This window comes from Tachypleus tridentatus, chromosome 12 (assembly GCF_004210375.1).
Source record: "Tachypleus tridentatus isolate NWPU-2018 chromosome 12, ASM421037v1, whole genome shotgun sequence".
NCBI lineage: Eukaryota > Metazoa > Arthropoda > Merostomata > Xiphosura > Limulidae > Tachypleus > Tachypleus tridentatus.
The window spans coordinates 31,002,539-31,020,574 of record NC_134836.1 but is presented as its reverse complement, the minus strand read 5'-3'; the positions used below and the strand labels follow the sequence as shown (position 1 = coordinate 31,020,574).

General features: G+C 32.8%; 1 protein-coding gene across 3 annotated transcripts in view; it reads left to right on the top strand.

Annotated features, from left to right (window-relative positions):
* The first annotated feature begins 1,821 nt into the window (after positions 1–1,821).
* The window catches only part of LOC143235473 (nucleoprotein TPR-like), an 83,875-nt gene continuing 67,660 nt past the window's right edge, over positions 1,822–18,036 (top strand). For all 3 annotated transcript variants that reach the window (XM_076473686.1, XM_076473685.1, XM_076473684.1), the window contains exons 1-7: positions 1,822–2,019; positions 6,233–6,455; positions 7,469–7,647; positions 12,192–12,296; positions 13,760–13,867; positions 14,449–14,588; positions 15,510–15,611. In XM_076473686.1, coding sequence (XP_076329801.1) covers positions 1,930–2,019; positions 6,233–6,455; positions 7,469–7,647; positions 12,192–12,296; positions 13,760–13,867; positions 14,449–14,588; positions 15,510–15,611 — 947 coding nt within the window. In that variant the 5' untranslated portion in view covers positions 1,822–1,929. The remainder of the gene's footprint in view (positions 2,020–6,232; positions 6,456–7,468; positions 7,648–12,191; positions 12,297–13,759; positions 13,868–14,448; positions 14,589–15,509; positions 15,612–18,036) is intronic.

Sequence of the window (18,036 nt, the reverse complement as noted above, 5' to 3'; positions counted from 1 at the left end):
TATATTTTAATTGTATATTACCCATAACCAATAGAAAGTCGAGGTGTTCATCTATGAAATGTCATTGTATTATGATGTGTTCCGAATAGATAGGTGTCGGTTTCATTTATAATTCTACTTTGGTTCCCATGGGAATCGTGGGAGCTAGCTTGCATGAATTTGCATAGTTAGAAAGCTAGAAAAAATTGTGACTATTAGAAACATGTCTGGTTTCTTCATTTTATTAGTCTATGCTGTTTGGTGAATGATTTAATTTAAAAACATTATTTAAAGCACTGCTATCATTAATATAAAAAAGTAGGGTTAACTGTCACTAAAGAAGAAACAGAATACTTGGGTAAGTATTTTATTTTCGTTTATTTTTATTTATTATTATAAGTAACTAAAATCTAAAAAATAAAGATTTCTTTAGGCCAGTTAAGGTTAGATCAGGTAAAACAACAGTAATAATGTAACAAAAATATTTTTTGAGCCACACATGGAGTAGCTCATGGGTAATGTAATTTGATAGCATAATGTGAACTGCATGTTTCCTAAGCGATTTACAACTTATAATGGCAAAAATAATAGTTATACACTGTTCAAAGGGCAATGAAACAATAAAATTTAATTCTAAATAGAGGTATATTATTATGAGTGTAAAACTACTTTGGATAAATTAATGAAGTTTCATTCTACATTTGAAGTCTTTTTAGAAAGAAAACAAGGGTAATTTAAAATTATCTTGACTTTTTGGGGGTTATGAAGGCTGTCAAAGTAATCAACCTTGTATAGAATTAGGGTAGAGAAAATAATTTTATTGAAAACAAGCATTTAAAATGTATTTAGGAGGTTTTAGAGATCATATGAAATAAATTTCAGAGTTTTGAGATGAAAAAAGTATTTTTAATCTTAACATGAAAATGACCTCATACACAGATTATTCAAGACAAATCTTCCTTTAGTTTGTTTAAAAATCTTTAATAAAGGTTTTTTTTTACATGTTAAAGGCTTGTAATATTTACTGAAAGATTGCCAAATTTCATTAAGAAATATGCACTGTATCAGAAGTTAGTCGTATCAAATCTGTAAAGACTATACAAGTGTAAAACGGTTACATGGCTGGTCAAATTGATGGAGGTCTTGTAGAGAGAGTTAAAAGTCGAAAAAATTCTACAAAAAAATTATCTTTGAAACCATTCCTGGTTTTATTTATTAATGACTTTTCATATGACATTTGACCTTTAATTAGTGATGGTCACATTTTTCTACATTGTTTGTGGAATTCATAAAATATTTTAACTTTGAGTACCATATTTTCAGGGTAATATATCTATAATTAACTTTTGAGCATAGATTATATTGTGTTTCAAAAGAAGTATGTTTAACTTGTATTGTGAAGTGGTTTCTAATGATGTTTAGCTTCTTAGGATTTTGTGTAAGTGATACAATTCTCTTCAACACAAATCAAATGTAGTTTATGTCAAAAAGTTAATTTTTATAAAGTTACAATTAAATTTCATTGTATTGTGTAATACAAACAATAGCATTTAACTTTATTAATTAAATTCATATTATATAAACATGCCACTGGGGTGATCGTTTTCTTTTCACTTTTTTTGAATCTCTTTAATACAAGATTAATTTTCTTTTTAAGCACTTTATAAAATCCAGTTGATTGTATTTTAAGTATTTACTCAGGTGGGTTTTCTTCTTTGTTTAAACTTTGTTGGTGATTGTTTTATTAAAAATTCAGTGAATATTAGGATTAGTTCAAATAAAGAAATAAAATTATTCTGAAATTAGTTTCCATTGCATCAAAAATATACACTTTTTACATTTTTATCTTTTTTCTTGTTTTCTCAGTTAAGACTTGCTCGTAATCAAAACTTATCCCTGAGGAGTACTCTTGAAGAGAAGAACCAGAAGGTAGAGGACTTGATAGAGAAGATGAAAGAATTGCAGGATTCATGCATTCAGTCAGATGAAAATTTTCAAGCAGAAATTAGAGCACAGGCAAAACTGGTTGAACTTTACAAGGTATGGTTAGAGACAGGAATCATAAACTATTTATGAAACTGGTTGAACATTACAAGATACAGCTGGTTACAGTATATATGCCACATTGTACTGTACATTGTTTATAATGGCCTTTTTCTGGTTATGTTTATGTAAATGCTCAAGTCATTTGGGTTAATATACAGCTTGTTATTTAGGTTTTTTAGTTACAATTGAACCATGTGTTGACTGTGGTCCTGCATATATATTTTTTAATGAAAAATAACTGTGTTCAATGTGGAGAAAGAATTTTATTTTGTTTTATGTTATGATTTTTATTGTGAATAGATCTTGATGACATTGTAGTACTCATTTTATTGAGTTATAACAAAATTTAGCCATATTTGTCAGATAAAACAGAAGAACTCAATATTTTTCTTGAATTTGAATATAGTGATATCTAAATGTAATAAAAAGAAATTTGTGTATTTAACTATTCCTTTTTAATTATGCCAATGAATGTTTTTGCTGTTATACATTACTTCGTAACCTTCTTTTCATCCATTGATTCTGAATGGCAAAATTCGTTGTCACTTCTTTCCCAAAATGAACACTCACCTTTACATACAGAATAACTTCTTTCATCTCTGAGTTCCTATGATTTCCTGAAGAGTCTTGCAGGCCACCAGCTTTGTGAAAACTCCCACCTAATCTCATGTGAAACAACTTCATCTTATGCTGATGACTTATTCATGAAGCTAAACCCTCCACCAGTAGGAATGCAACACGTCTCTTTGTTCAGTGGCTTCCCTTATGTTCGCACTCATGAGTCCTCGTTCTTTTCTTTGATACTGTTAAAAACAGATGTGTGACTTTCAAATATTCATCCTTTACTTAATTTAATTATAACACACTCAGTGTGAACTCAGAGTTCAATGTGAAGTTTTCTTCTGGTCATCTCTCACTGTGAACAAAATACCATATCTTTGGTGAAGATGTGATGACCATTGTCCAGTGTCAGGACTCTTTATTTCTGTCAGTTCTATTCACTTCCTTTCCTCTTCTTTTGAGCACAAAATCAAGGATGCTGAAATTGAGCACTTTTTTCTGCCTCTAGATTCTGCTTTGAGAACGTCCTTATCTTCTGGAAAACACACTCAGTCTTTCTTAGATTTTTCAAAACCTTGTTACTCAGGTTTGAACAGTACTTTCTTTTTTTACCATATCCTTTTATTTTTACCATTCTTTATTATACAACTCTTCTTTGTTTTTTCCCTCTTTCTCTGACAAAGCTGGACATCAACTTCGTTCATGCAGCCTTATGTCTTGTCCCATTTACCTTACTAACTTTCATATTCTTGCATATGTGCACTCGTACTTCATATTCCTTGACACTCGTTCTTTGGAGTCACTCTTGCCAATTTGGGGGATGGATTCATTATCAGCTGTTTCCCTGTCTGTGTACAGTTTACCAGACTTTGAGCCTTTCTCTCTTATCTCCTTAACTTTTCCCCTTCACCTTATGATGGAGATACTTCACTGCTCCCTTAATGACTTTTCTGAGGACTCTAGATTACTACTTTTCTCTACAATGGCCCATTACATTTTCTTTACTCTTTCTATTCTCACTTGGTTTATATGTTGGGACTTTTGGGGAAAGAATATCCCACTTTCTCATATGTGTTTCCTTTTTGTTTTCTTTCAGAATGCTTCATTTTGTCTCTTTTCATCCTCTAGAGGTTTTTAATGACATCACTGATCTTCTCATGAGCTGCAGCTGCTTGCCGGTGATAGTCCATTACTTCCTTAGTTTCCTGTGTGTCTCAGTCTTGCTTTTCCACTTCTCTCTCTTGTTCTTTTCCTGCTTCCTGTTCTGTTCCTATGTTCCAACCTTACATCTCTCCATCTCCCACTTCCCTCAGATGTCTCACCTGCTGATCTAGCTGCTGATGAACATCTGGTCAGTTTGGAACCCATGGGAGTCCATTTTTCCTAGTTTGCAGATCTACAGGGTGTTCGGAAAGTCACTGTGCACTTATATATTTATTAACAGACAAAACTGCACAGTGACTTTCTGAACACCCTGTATAAGCACATTTTTCTGCTGACAGATGAGCTATACAAATTTTTAATATGGATTTTCTCATTGTTTTCCCCCTCTTTTTTCTTTTTTTTTCCCAACCTGTTGCCTTTATAAACCTATCCAATCTTGCTTATCTTAAACATATGAAGTAGGCTGTGTTGCATGTGTTGGAGGAACAGACCATCAAGAGTGTTCATGACACTTTTTGGGTTATTACTACCTCTTCTTTGGTGTTCACAGGAATATCAGAGTCTGACACCCAATTTTTGACCTTTCCTTTATCTTTCCTTGCCTGACCTGTGGTTGACTGAAGCTTGCATATTGTATGCTCTTCTCTACATCCTCACAATATTTTCTCTGATTTATCCATAGGGATTGCATTTTCCACTTCTGTGCAATTCCATTTGGGATAGTATTGGACTTTTAGGTTTTCAATCATATTATGCAGGTTATCACTTGACATCTTCATTTGTATTTCCTGTGATTCCATTTTTACGTGGACATGGAATCTTTTGAATATACTTCTCTCCTTCATGGAGCCACTCATTTAGGGTGGCTTATCAAGATTTCCAAGTCCTCCTTATCATGACCCAGTATTTCACCCACTTGGGGTTTCTCTGCAACTCTCACCTCAGTTATGCCACACTATCTTCAGTTTGCTTACCTGACCTCAAGCATGTGGTTACCAAAGTTTGCACCTTGCTTTCACATTCTGAATGAGAAGTTTTGTCTTTTTTGGGGACCGTGGCTTATTTGGAATTTCTCATTCCACTTGGCTATCCAAATGTGTCCCCTACAGTGAGTATTGGGTGATAAATGGAACCTTTTAAAGGAAAGGATCCACTTTTCCTTTACAATTTTCCCCCCTTCTCTACTGGAGGATTTTGTTTGGTGATTAGACTGTTCCAACACCACCTTCAACATTCCTTCACTTCATATAAAACTGTGCCCTCACTTGTTTACAGACACTTTTCTTTCTAGATAGAGAGCATTCATGAACAACTGTCTGACTGGGTTCTTGGACCTTGAAAGAACATTTGCTGTATATCAACTCTGTTAAACTGTTCATTGTCTGATAGACTTGCGATAATTTCCTTTTTCTCCTTGTGTATTATACGGTGATGATTCACTCAGAAAGCTTCAAAATTGTATCTCATATCAGCTACCAAGGGGACACTTGTTCCACATTGTAGTGTGAAAAGCAAAACAAATAACACCCCCATCAAACCACTGGCATGTGACTTGCAGAGAATGATGGTATAGTTGAGGTGATCACACTGTATATACCAATATGTATCACTCACATATCATACTACAGCAGACAAGGGGCCCATAGTTACTGATGGTTAAGTAGAGTTTTATATAAGTATCCAGTATTCATACTGACTTGATTTCATAATTTCTGAGGGTGGAAGAGATGAGTAAATAAGGTATAGTTTGAATAATCCCCAACCTTACTAAACATATTGGCTTCCTGACAGCTTGTGTGCAAGTACTAAGATGGTTATGTACTTATTCAGCCCATACATGTAACTTGTTTTTGGTTCTTCTGTTGTAATACCTGGGTGAAGAGTAAACTTTGGAGAGAAGAGATGCTGTTTCCTGTGGGCGTGTCCCTGCTATTGGGAGTAATACCCCATGGGCTTCCTTAAAACACTTTCTGAATGGAGCTTTTCAAGGTAATTTGTGCACAGCTCCTCTGCTATCTCAGTGTGGAATTTTAGCTATTCTTTGTATGGAGGTGAGTGTTGATTATAGATGATAGCTTTTTCTTACCTGAAAATGTATTTCCAATAAATACTTACCTCTGGACACATTCCCACCCATACTCTCCATTGACCCTGTGGACTTTCTTATTGTATTGTCAGAGAATTAGGATTCACAAGCACGAATGTGTAGGGAGTCATTGAGCACAGAGGTGTGTTACACTTTTACTGGTGGAGGGTTTTGCTGCATGATTATTTCATCAGACAGTAGTTTAAATCATGTGGTTTCACTTTAGGTGGGAGTTTTCATGTAGCTAGTAGCTTACAAATTTCTTTGGCAGATTGCACAAACTCAAGAGGGAAGAAGTTGTTCCATGTCAAGAGGTGAGTATCTATCAAAAATCATTTTTAAGTAAGGAAAATGTTAGCTTTCATTATATCTGAAACACCATTATTTTTTCTTCAGCAATCTTATGAAGACAGTCAGCAGAAAAATCAGGAACTTCTTCACACAATAGAAGAGATGCACAAGATGCTAAGAGAGGTTGGGGAAAATCATTCTCAGTTAGAACAAAAACTCTCTGAAAGTGATACAAAGTGGGAAGGAATTGTGCATGAGAAGGAACTGGAAGTTCAGTGCTTAAAGAAAGAGCTAGAACATGCTAATGACCTTCTGAAGAGACCAGAGGGTATAAATCTTGTTGTTATCCTATAACAACATAATTTGTTGTGTGCGTGTGTTTGCTTTTTTTTTTTTTTTTTGATAAACCTATTTATGGTTATATTTTGTAGATTTATATTTTTTAGGCCAAACATTTATTTGATTTTATGAAACTAAATCTCATTTTCACATTTTTATGATTTAGGAAGTGAAAAATACACTCTAAATATCATTTTGTGTATTTTACAAAGCATTGCAATGGAAAAAATACAACTTGATATTCTATGGATACATTATTTATATCGTGTTTAATGTCTAAAGTTTCAGAGTTTACTGAAATATATATTGTTTAAGTAAATGATCACTGCTCTCAGAACCTTTTTATTTTACAGTTATAGTTTATACTGGAGCACATACAAAGTTAGCGTTTGTATAAATGATCTGAAACTCCAGAAAACTATTTTACTGTTGTAGTGTATATTACAGTGTGCACACTTTTATTGTTTCTATAAATGACCACAATAGAGAAAACTTGGTTTCATTTCCCATCTGAAATTGTAACCAATATCAGTTGAGTTTGACTAAAACTGTTTCTTTATCTGCTGCTGAAATGTGTATCCAGTGAATACATGATTTTAAACATCAAGCTTGAATATAATAAATTATTTGATATTTGTGTCTCTCACACCAGTACTTACATCATTCTGTATGTAATGAAAGTTTCAGTGTGTTATAAACTTTTTCTGTACCTGTTATAAGGTATATGTAATGAATGTTTCAAATTGAACATCAAGCTTGAATATAAAAAACTTTCTGATGTTAGTGCCTATCATACCAGTATTATGTCTTTCTGTATAGTTATCAGAGGGCTCAGTGTGTTATAAACTTTTTCTGTACCTGTTATAAGGTATATGTAATGAATGTTTCAAATTGAACATCAAGCTTGAATATAAAAAACTTTCTGATATTAGTGCCTATCATACCAGTATTATGTCTTTCTGTATAGTTATCAGAGGGCTCAGTGTGTTAACTTTTTCTCAGGTGTAAGTGAAGAAAGTATTGAAAAGATGTTTCCTATGGCAGCAGCTACCAGTAAGATCTTACGGACAGGGATGACATTGACCCAAGTGTACTCAGAGTTTATTAGAGCTGAAGAGGAGCTGCAGAAGGAAAAGAGTGAAAAACAACAGCTACTTGAGCAATTGCAACAGGTTTTAAGAGTAGGTTTTACTTTTTTGGTCAGGAATGTATAATTTGTTTTATGGGGGAAGTCTGTGTAAATGCTATATAGGTTCTAAAAATGTTTCACTTCAGTATTTCTAAATCAGTGTTGAAGTTCTTTAAGTGCTAACTTTGTGCTTTTTTGTAATTTTAATAAGGTATAATTTTTTTATATGTAAATTTCTGTTCTTCTCACAGTGTATACTGGATGTATTTTATTAAAATAGTATCAATGGCTGATGAGTTCAGAATTTGTATTTTATTTCTGAGATCAATGTAGATATTGTGTGGCTGTATTTAAAAGCATAAAGTGAAGTTTGTAGCATTACATTACACTGTTATTTAGCCCTAAAAAGTTTTAATGGTTCCTAAAATAACTATTAAGTAAATAAAAAGTAATTTAATGTTAAATTATGTTTATTTTTAACTTGATTATGACTATTTTTTAAGCATTATGTTTATTGTTAAAGTATGAAATGATATGTAGTGTTGACTTGGAATATGTAGTCACTAAAACTATTCTTGGAATACATAGCATTATTACAAAGTATTTCACATTATGTAAAGTTGTTACAAGGCACCTTGAAATGTACAGACTGCAACAAAGTGTCTCAGAACAGGTAGAGTTATTACAAAGTGTTTTGAAAATATAGAGTCGCTACCAAATATCATGGAACATTTCGAGCTGCTGCAAAGCATATTTGGAATGTATGAGTTGGAACAAGGTGTGTTAGAAAGTGGAGGGATGCTGTCAAGTATCTTGGTAGAGTTGTTACATGTTGTGTTGGAGTATATAGAGTGCTACATAGTGTCTTGCAAATTGTACTATAATATAGAAGTGTTAAAGTTTTCTGGAGTGATTTGCTTTGAATCATTGCTATAATTATTTCTCTTCTGGAAATAATAGTAAATCAGGCCCCATAACTATTGAATATTTTTTTCTTTCACATTTGTGTCATAGGTTATGTGATGATGATACTACAGACAGATATGTCAGTGCCACGTTTTCAGGAAGTGTTATTTTCCTGTAAGAGATGTTATTTAATTTATCAATCTTGATAAGTCCTCAAAGCTATCATATTCATGTGACAGTTGTATTATCTTCACATAAAACATAAATAACACTATAATCTTCAGAGTTCCTGAAAGTATTCTGTTTCAAAAGTAAATAAAACTAAAATTAAGAGTAACAAATATTTTTATTTCTTGCTTTTTAATTCAGATGTGATGCTGTGTTGTAGCCCACAAAGTGCATAATTATTCTTGTGATTTATGGCATGTGCATATTTTACTGATGCCATGACATTACAAATTGCAGTGTTAAGCATCCCTTGTGTGATATCATTTAAGTGTCTAATGACTGACTGATTGCACACTACTGTAGGGTGATGTGAGTGATGAAAACAGGTAATTCCTCCAGGCATCCTTCAGTACCATTTTGGGAAAAAAATGAAAATAGATTCAAAACCTACACTTGTCAGGTGAAATACTGCTGTTGTATAAGTGTTACATTTGGACCATCACAATAAAGAATAAAGAAAAGCATATCAGCAGAGCACAGGAGGACACATGTGGGCAAAGAATGTTGACCATTACATCAGTAAAGCACATGGAGACACATGTGAGTAGAGAATATCAACAATCATGTTAATTTAGCACAGAAGTATACACGGACAGAGAATGTTGACCACCATTTCTCTGTAGCACAGCTAAACACATTGAGAGGGAATGTAACAACACATCAATATAGCAGAGCAAAACACGTGGTCAGAGAATGAAACAACACATCACTTGAGCACAGGAAGATGTACACGGACAAAGAGCATAATTATATACAAGTAGAGCACAGCAAGTTGCATATGTGTGGATCTCTCTGGAACTTTTGAGAAACTGAGTTACACTGTCATCTTTAATATCGAGAACATCTATAATAATGAGGTATCCCTAGACCCCATGCTACTTTTAGCTGTTGTGGATAAGGAAAAGATGTTACTTTGAACTTATGATAAAATGTCTAATTTTTCATTGTTTTTAAAATGAAATTATCAGAGATAAAAATCTACTTACAGGCTCAATATATTTGAAGACATTTTGTGGCTAGGGTTGATGGACTGTGCATGAGTACTTAAGGGTTAGGCTGTTGACATCATAAAATAATATAAAAACTTACATTCACTCATTACTAGTAACATTGTGCTCCATTGTCTATTGTTATTTAGTTATAATAGTTTTAAGCTGCTTAACACATTCACAGCTGAGTATGCACGTGCACATGCATATTTTTTGCATTTGTTCACATGTATGTTCCTAACTAGTTCATATTCCTGATGATTGAGTGAAATGTCTGTGTAACTATGAACATTAAGTATAATTGTCATACTTCACATTTCCTTGCATGTCTGCATGTGTGTGTGTGTGTGTTTAATTATATGAATGGAATTCACAGGCAAAATAAGATGTTATATTTTTCTTGCTTGAGAAAAACCATAATGTGGTATTAGAAAACTTGTATTTACATATTACAATTTACTCTGATATATTAATTTTTTTTTTTGTATAATCAGTGTTCTGGAAACAAAGTGATGCTATATGATTTTCATTTGGTGGTAATGAAATACCTTTACCACCTCCCTTTATAAGTAAATTACCGAACTGAAACATTGTGTGTATCTTCCCATGTATTCAACAAACCTTCATGCCAAATTTGGTGAAGATTCATCAGCAGGGAATGACTTAGTGGTAACAAATGGGTAAACATCCATAAAATCTGCAAAATGCAAAACTGTTTTCTCATAGACCCAATGAACCTCCATACATCCACCCATGTGTTTACCATGCATGGAGATCTGTGAAGTAAAGGAGAGGATTCTGGTGGTTAGAGGTTTACAGGAGTTGAGGTGGTTATAAAAAAGAAATGCAATAATGCCCATAAAAACTGTAAAATGCAAAATGTAAAACTGAAAATTTGTATGTCTTCTTGCATGGACGTAATGAACCTCCACACTGATTTCGGTGAAAGTCTAATCACACCCTGCAAAGTAGTTACATGGACAGATTACATACAGTACATTTATATTTATATAGATAATAAAATTTATATTTATTCTCCAGTTTATAACATTGTGACTCATTGTGTATTGTTACTTAGTAGCAATATTTTAAGCAACTTATGTTATAAAATAATAAGAAAAGTTACATTTACCCACAAGTTTGTTACATTGTGCTCCATTATTTACTGTTATTTAGCTTTAATCTACTAAGGGTTATAATAAGGAAATTTCACATTCACCTACATAATTTGAATGTTTTTTACTTGCTAGTGTTTTAGAAGTTGCATTTCTTTATGTTAATGACACTTTTCTTGATTGTAAATAAAAACCAGTTATGATTTTTTAATGTTAAGGATACTTTTCTTGATTGATTGTCAGTAAAATATTTGATATTCAGGGTGCAAAAATTCACTTGCCCAATCTCAGAGGTTCCAGTTTTGAGTTCTGCTTGCATGCTTTGAATTCCATATGTTCTATCCTGTGGCTAGTGTAGTTCTGCTTGCCAGGTGTATGTGTAAAACCTAAATATATTGTCAAATAACTACAAGTTATTTTTGTTTCAAATAATTGTCTACCTTCATTGACATTTACCCTTTACTGATTGGCTTATTTACTGGAATACTAATACATATGGGTAACTGACTTGTAAATTAAAATGTTCAATTATTTAGTTTTATTGACATATTGAAAGAAAGTTTATGTGATAAGAGGTGAAATAGCTGTATTTCAGAAAAAATGACTTTGAACATCCAATTAACTCGGCCATTTTAATGTGTATGACGTAAAAGGTTTTTTACATATATATATATATATGTATACATCTGTAAGGTTGTTTTTGTTTTATTGTACATTCACAGACTGGATTATCTAGCCATAGATTTGAAATGTTTCTTTATTTTGAATTGTATCATATTTTTGGTATATCAGTAAAACCACTCTTTCACTTTGGTAAACCTAGTCATAAACTTCACATACCATGTCCCTTAATGGCACAGTGGTATGTCTGCAGACTTGCACCTCCAGTAATTGAGTTTCAATATCCATGAAAGGCATAGCACAGGTAGCCCTTTGTGCAGCTTTGTGCTTTATAACAAACAACATATACTACATTAAATTTTATTATTTTCAGTTTTGTAATAATGAGAGAGAAGTTGCATTAATATGTATATATTTGCAATGTTTAATAATTTAGGTGAAAAAGTTGTGTTTGCAGAATTTTAGCTTGGGCTAGTATATTTCTTTTGTCTACCAGTTAGAGGCTAATATATTATTTTTTTTAACATTTATATTATTTTCCCTTAATGTGTGAGTTTTGATTTTGACTTAATCTGGCAATTTCTTCCCCACCAAGTTTTTTCACAAGTTACATTTTAAAATATTGAAATTATCATTTCTTTGGGCCAAGCTCAATATTTTTTAACTTATAGTACATAATAATGTTATTCTTGCTTCTTTGGTAGTTATGAATTTAATGGTACATCACTTTAAATTAGGAAATTGAGGAGAATACTCCCATTATTAACCAGCGTTGCCAAGAGTATCAGAAAGCCCTGGAAACTATTTCTTGTCTTCGAACCCAGCTTACAGAGTCATTGTCAGTGAGTATTTTTATTGTGAAGTTTGAAATGGATGGTACATAGCTAAGGGCATACGTTACTGTGGTATGAGTAATTGATTTTTTTCTTGTTTTTTTATTTTTATGAGATTATATTATCCTATGTAAAGGAAGTCAGTTTTAACCTGTTCAGTGCTGTAGTTGAGATAATAACTCGTCCAAGCCGATCCGTAACACAGTGCCATGGACGAGTTAATTCGTTTTCAATGATACCTAACTTCAACGCTAGATGTCAGCACCATATGCACATTTGACCTACTTACAAATTGTTTCACTTTCGATCCAAAATGTCGTCACAAAAAATGTTACAAAATGAAGAAGCATTAGAGTTGTATTGTAGCAGCTGAAATACTTGGTAATCAACAGGTTAATGGAGGTTACTTTTCAGGTGTTATTCTTAATAAAGGAGCTTTTTAAAGAAACACGTATAAAACTTATGTTGGTAATACTCACATACTTCATCATTAAGAGTTTTTTTTAATTAAAATATTGTAGCATAACATTCCTGTTACTATTTTTTTTTTGAGGGGAAATGAATATAGGATATAAAGATGTTTAAAAGACATTATTATAAGGTCCAGATTTGAATCTTCTTGAGGGCAGGTATTTGGTTATAGTGTGTTCAGAATAGAATGTTGTAAATTTCAATTTCTTTTTTCCTCAAGTAATTGGGGAAATTTAATTTTTTTCTCTTAAAAATGAGGATTAAACTTAGCAGCAGTGTAATAGAACAAAAATTTGAGTAAAACACTCATTTTGTCAAAAAAAAATCAAAGTAACTAATGCACATATGTTCAGTTCAAAGTGCAGTATAAGTGATAAACCATTTATGTGGTTGTTGCTAGTAATTACTACATAGTCAAATAATAAATCTGTACTTTGTCTAGCTAGAACTAACCTGCAGTTTTGAAGAGAAAGTATTAAAGTAATAGGTATTCTACTTATTGTAGTGAATCAAATTTACAATTTCTTTTGCACAATTTTGCAGTAACTTTGTTATCAAAATAACTTTTTAGCTGCAGTTTTTACTGTTGCATACTAAATTTTTTTCACAGTTATTAGATACAGTTCTTACTCCTTCACATACAAATTTTCAGTTTAACTGTAATTTGAACAGTGTCACATTGAAACTCCAGAAATTTAGCTGTAATTTACACAATTTCACATTGAAATTTTCCATAACTTTTAGATGCAGTTCACAGAGTTTAACATTGAAACTTTCCATACTTTTTGCTGCAGTTTATGCAATTTCACATTGAAACTTTCCATAAATTTGGCTGCAGTTTACACAATTTCAGACAAAAATTTTAACTGTAATTGCAGTTTAAACAATGTAAACGAAAACTTTCTTCACTTTAGGTGTAGTTTACACAATGTCAACAAATATTTTCCATAACTTTAGCAACAGTTTACATCATTTCATACTAAAACTTTCCACAATTATAGATGCAAGATAAACTTCAAGAAGAACGGGATGATGCATATCGTATTCGTTCTCAGTTGGAGAAAGAGAATCAGCGAAAGACACAACTTACTGTGGATCTATCTCAGCAGGTGAGATATTCATGACACAGATTTTTCTTTCTTTTTTGCTTGAAGTTTAGTCTTTATGATATTTAAAAATAACATTTAATGAAACCTATCTCTTGTTGTTATTAATGTAATTTAGCCTTGCAGAGTTTAGCAGTTATGCATTATAAAGACATTGTCATGACTGTCAACAGTTTTCTTCCATAATAATAACGTTGTCCAATTTCCAGTAATAATATTGAACTATACTGTGTTTATATGAACATTATACTGCCATGAAATATTTATGATTAGTATCTATTTCTGATTAATCCAGCCAGAGTGATTTTTTTATTTTGATAAAGATGTCAACTAAGTATTATTTTTATATAGATTAAATATGCAGATATTTATTTAATTTAGAATTATTTGTTTAAAGAGGCTAGTTAATTTTGGTTTTAATAAATTAAATAACAGAAAAGGTGAAGATTTCTTATAATTACTCTTAGGATCACTTTGTATTTTGTGAGTTGAGTGATTTAAGTTTTAAACAAAAAATGTACACAAAATTTACTCATGATAGTGATAAGGAGAGCTAAAACATTGGTTGATTCAACTTTATTCAGGTTCGAGTCCTCATTAAAGAAGTTGAGGAGGCACGAGGGGGTTATGTGGTAACAACTAGAAGTAACCAAGATGAAGAGGTTACCTCAAGTGATCAGTCAGCTTCTAGTAGTATAATTACAAAACAACTTGTTTCATTTAGGTACTGCACTTGATAAAATATCCATGTGTTAACAAAATGCTAGTGGACTTTAGTTTTATTAGATAAAATGTTTGTTTTTTAAAAAATATGAAGTAGCATAATTTTATTTGATAAAATACTCATAATTAAACAGAAATGGCTTAGGTTTATTTAATAAGATTGTTAGTTTTATTTCAAAAATAAAATATCATGTACAAACAGAAGTTTGGAGTAGATTTAGTTTTATTAGATAAAATGTTCATATGCAAGCAAAAGTCTGAACCAGTTTAGTTTTAATGGATGAAATGTTCTTAAGTGAATAAAATTCTGGAGTAGCTTACTTGAGTGAAATATTTGTGTCAGCAAAAACCTGCCCCCAGTGGCACAGTGGTATGTCTGCGGACTTACACACTAAAAACCGGGTTTCGATACCCGTGGTGGGCAGAGCACAGATAGTCCATTGTGTAGCTTTGTGCTTAATTCTAAACAAACAAACAAAGCAAAAACCTGAAGAAGCTAATTTTAAACATCAAGATTGTGACATGAAAGTGTTAAAAACAAGTGTTGAATATTTCAAACAGTAAGGTCGTGACATAGAGGTGTAGGAAACAGTTTTTGAATATTTCAGACAGTAAGATTATGACATGAAAGTACAAGAAGTAGTTTTTGAATATTTTAAATATTACTTCCAGTAAGGTTGTAGTGATTAGATTTCAAACATTGCTATTGTCAGTTGCCAGTATCAGTATCTAAGGTTATGTAAGTGGTACTGATGTTTTATATTTTTTAACTAGTATCTGTGAAGAATAATAGAATGCAAAGTTATCAATTACTAGTGTTTAAAAATTAAACTAATAAAAGTCAAATAATAATAAGGTTTAGATGCTCATATAGACTACTGACATGATAACAGGTTTAAACAGATTCTTTTTTAACTTTTAGGGACATTGAAGAGCTGCAAATGAAAAATGAACAGCTGCTGGCAGTAGTTCGAGAACTGAGTGAGAAACAGGAAGAAATTGAGAAGCAGGCTACTCAAGACAAGTAAGATTGGAAATGCTCACTTGTTTAGTTTTAGTAGTTGAGGTATCAGCTGCAAATAAATGTGACTTAAATTATATTTTAAGTTTATTGTGTGTTTGTATGATTATATATTGTGTGTTGCACATTTTACAATGTCTTTTTTTATGTTAATATCATTTTTACTATTCAAATAATCTTAAGTAGGAGCAATAGAATATTCATGGTAAGTGTGTATATCGTTATTATAATGATTGCAGTAGTAAGAATTGTAACGCTAGAATATGCATGGTCAGCATGTGCAGTGTTATTAGAATGACCAGAAACAACATCAGTTGTAACATTAGTATATCAATGATGAATGTAATGTTATTAGAATGGTTGGTATGAGCAACAGTTGTAACAATATAATGCCCATGGTAAGCATGTGTAGCATCATTGGAATAATAAGTAGCAACATTTAATATTATAACACTCAGGGGTAACAATATACAATATTATGTGAGAAACCACAAGTAGCAACAGTGCTAATACAGGAATATCCAAAGATAGTGATGTGCAGTAATAGTATAATTTTTCATGGATAGTGGTCTTTGCCCATGAATATATAATTGTTATAGTAACTTGTGGCTCATGTCTCTAATTTTTGTTTTCTTTGTCTACTTTGTATGCCTCTCAAGGTGGATTCTTGTACATGGTGAGGGGAACTCCCAGAGAAGGTTTTGTACTTTCAGCTTACCTCCTTAGAGATCTGAACATCTATACAGGTTAGTCATCTGTGGAGACCTGTAAAGGGGGAGAGAGGATTCTGGTGGTTGAGGGGTCCAACCCAAACACGTCATTTTGCCCTTGAATTCTTGTAGATGGGTGGCCATGAGTTGCCCTCTCCAAGGCCTGTTAGCTGGTTCTGTTGGGCTAGGGTCAAATGAGTATCAGTGTTCGACATTCTCAACAGGTGTTGTGGACATTGTGTCTGATGCTGGTGTTTGGATATGGTGCTCATGATACCCTAACATTGTTGCAGTGTCCTTGTTTGGTATTGTAGTGCATTTTCTAGCATGACTCCATGGTGGGTGTGGTCAATGGGCACTGAATCTTTCTTCATTTGTTATGGATCTTCCAAATCCGAATAAAAATGAAATAATAAAAAACCTGCTCATTGGTAAACGACCACATATTGAAGACTGAAGAGCAGTCTTTATCTTATTCTACACCTGTATCTCATTTTCTCATTTTGCATTGTTTGTTTGACAAACCTTTTTTATTCAGAAGGGATAAGAGGGGCTTCTTGGCTTTCCTAAGTCAGTTAAGAAGCTGTGTTCTGGGGTTATTGTGGTGGAAACATCTTCTCCAAAACACAGTAAACTCCTCTTGAATTTGAAGGCTATTGGGGATGTACCCATTATGGTTGCTCCCCATGTTACCTTATATTTTTCATGAGAAGTTATTGTAAAGAGGGATTTGAAGAACACCTCTCAGTTGTAGATTCTTGTTGGTTTCTCCAACCAAGGAGTTTCTGCAATAGAGCATATTTCCACTTATAAAGAAGGAATTATGCTGCTTACCAATGTTATAATTTTGATGTTTACATCACCATGTCCATCTGCCACTGTCAGAAAAGGTTATCTGAATTGTACAGTATAGCCATATATTTCCCATCCTTTTAGATGCTTCCAGCATCAGCATCTTTTCATGGTTTTGTGGTGTGTGCTTATTGTAGTGGCAAAGATCACAATGCGTATGAGTGAGAAATGGACCCTCTTTGTATTAATTGTCGTGGCTCTCACCCCTCTTAGTCTTGTTCTTGCCCTAGGTGAGTGGAGGAAAAAGAAGTACAGTGTTTAAAAACTGTTAACAACATTTTTATCTTGAGGATCAAAAGTTATTGCCACCTCCTCCATCATGGACATATGCTGATGCACTAAATTCCACTGCTGTGGATTTGCAGACAGTGTTTTCTGTACCTCTGTCAAAGATTTTTCACATCATGTGCAGAGTCTTTTGACCTTGATGGATAATTGAGTTAGCAATTCAATGTCTAATCTGTTTCTGTCTCCACTCCTTCTAATGACTGCCAAGTGCACTTCCTTTGTCCCCTGCTTCTAGCATGTGTCAGGTTTACCTTCTTTGGCCCATAGGATGTAGAATGATTATATTTTTACACCCTCATTCTTCAGAATCTACTTTTGCTGATAGACGTCTGCTCACTGAATCAAGGGCAGGATCCTTGGAGGTCAGTATACCTCCTTCTATTAAAGAAAAACACTGTAGTTGTAAATCAAAGGGTTCTTCACCAGTTCTCTTCCACATAAATAAAAATGGTCATTTTAATACACTGTCATAGTTTCTGTTCTAATTTGGATGGCATTAAGGCCTTGATTGATTGATTCCTAACATCCTGCGTGCATTTCCTTACAGTAAACATTTATGAAAGCTGCTAATACAGTCA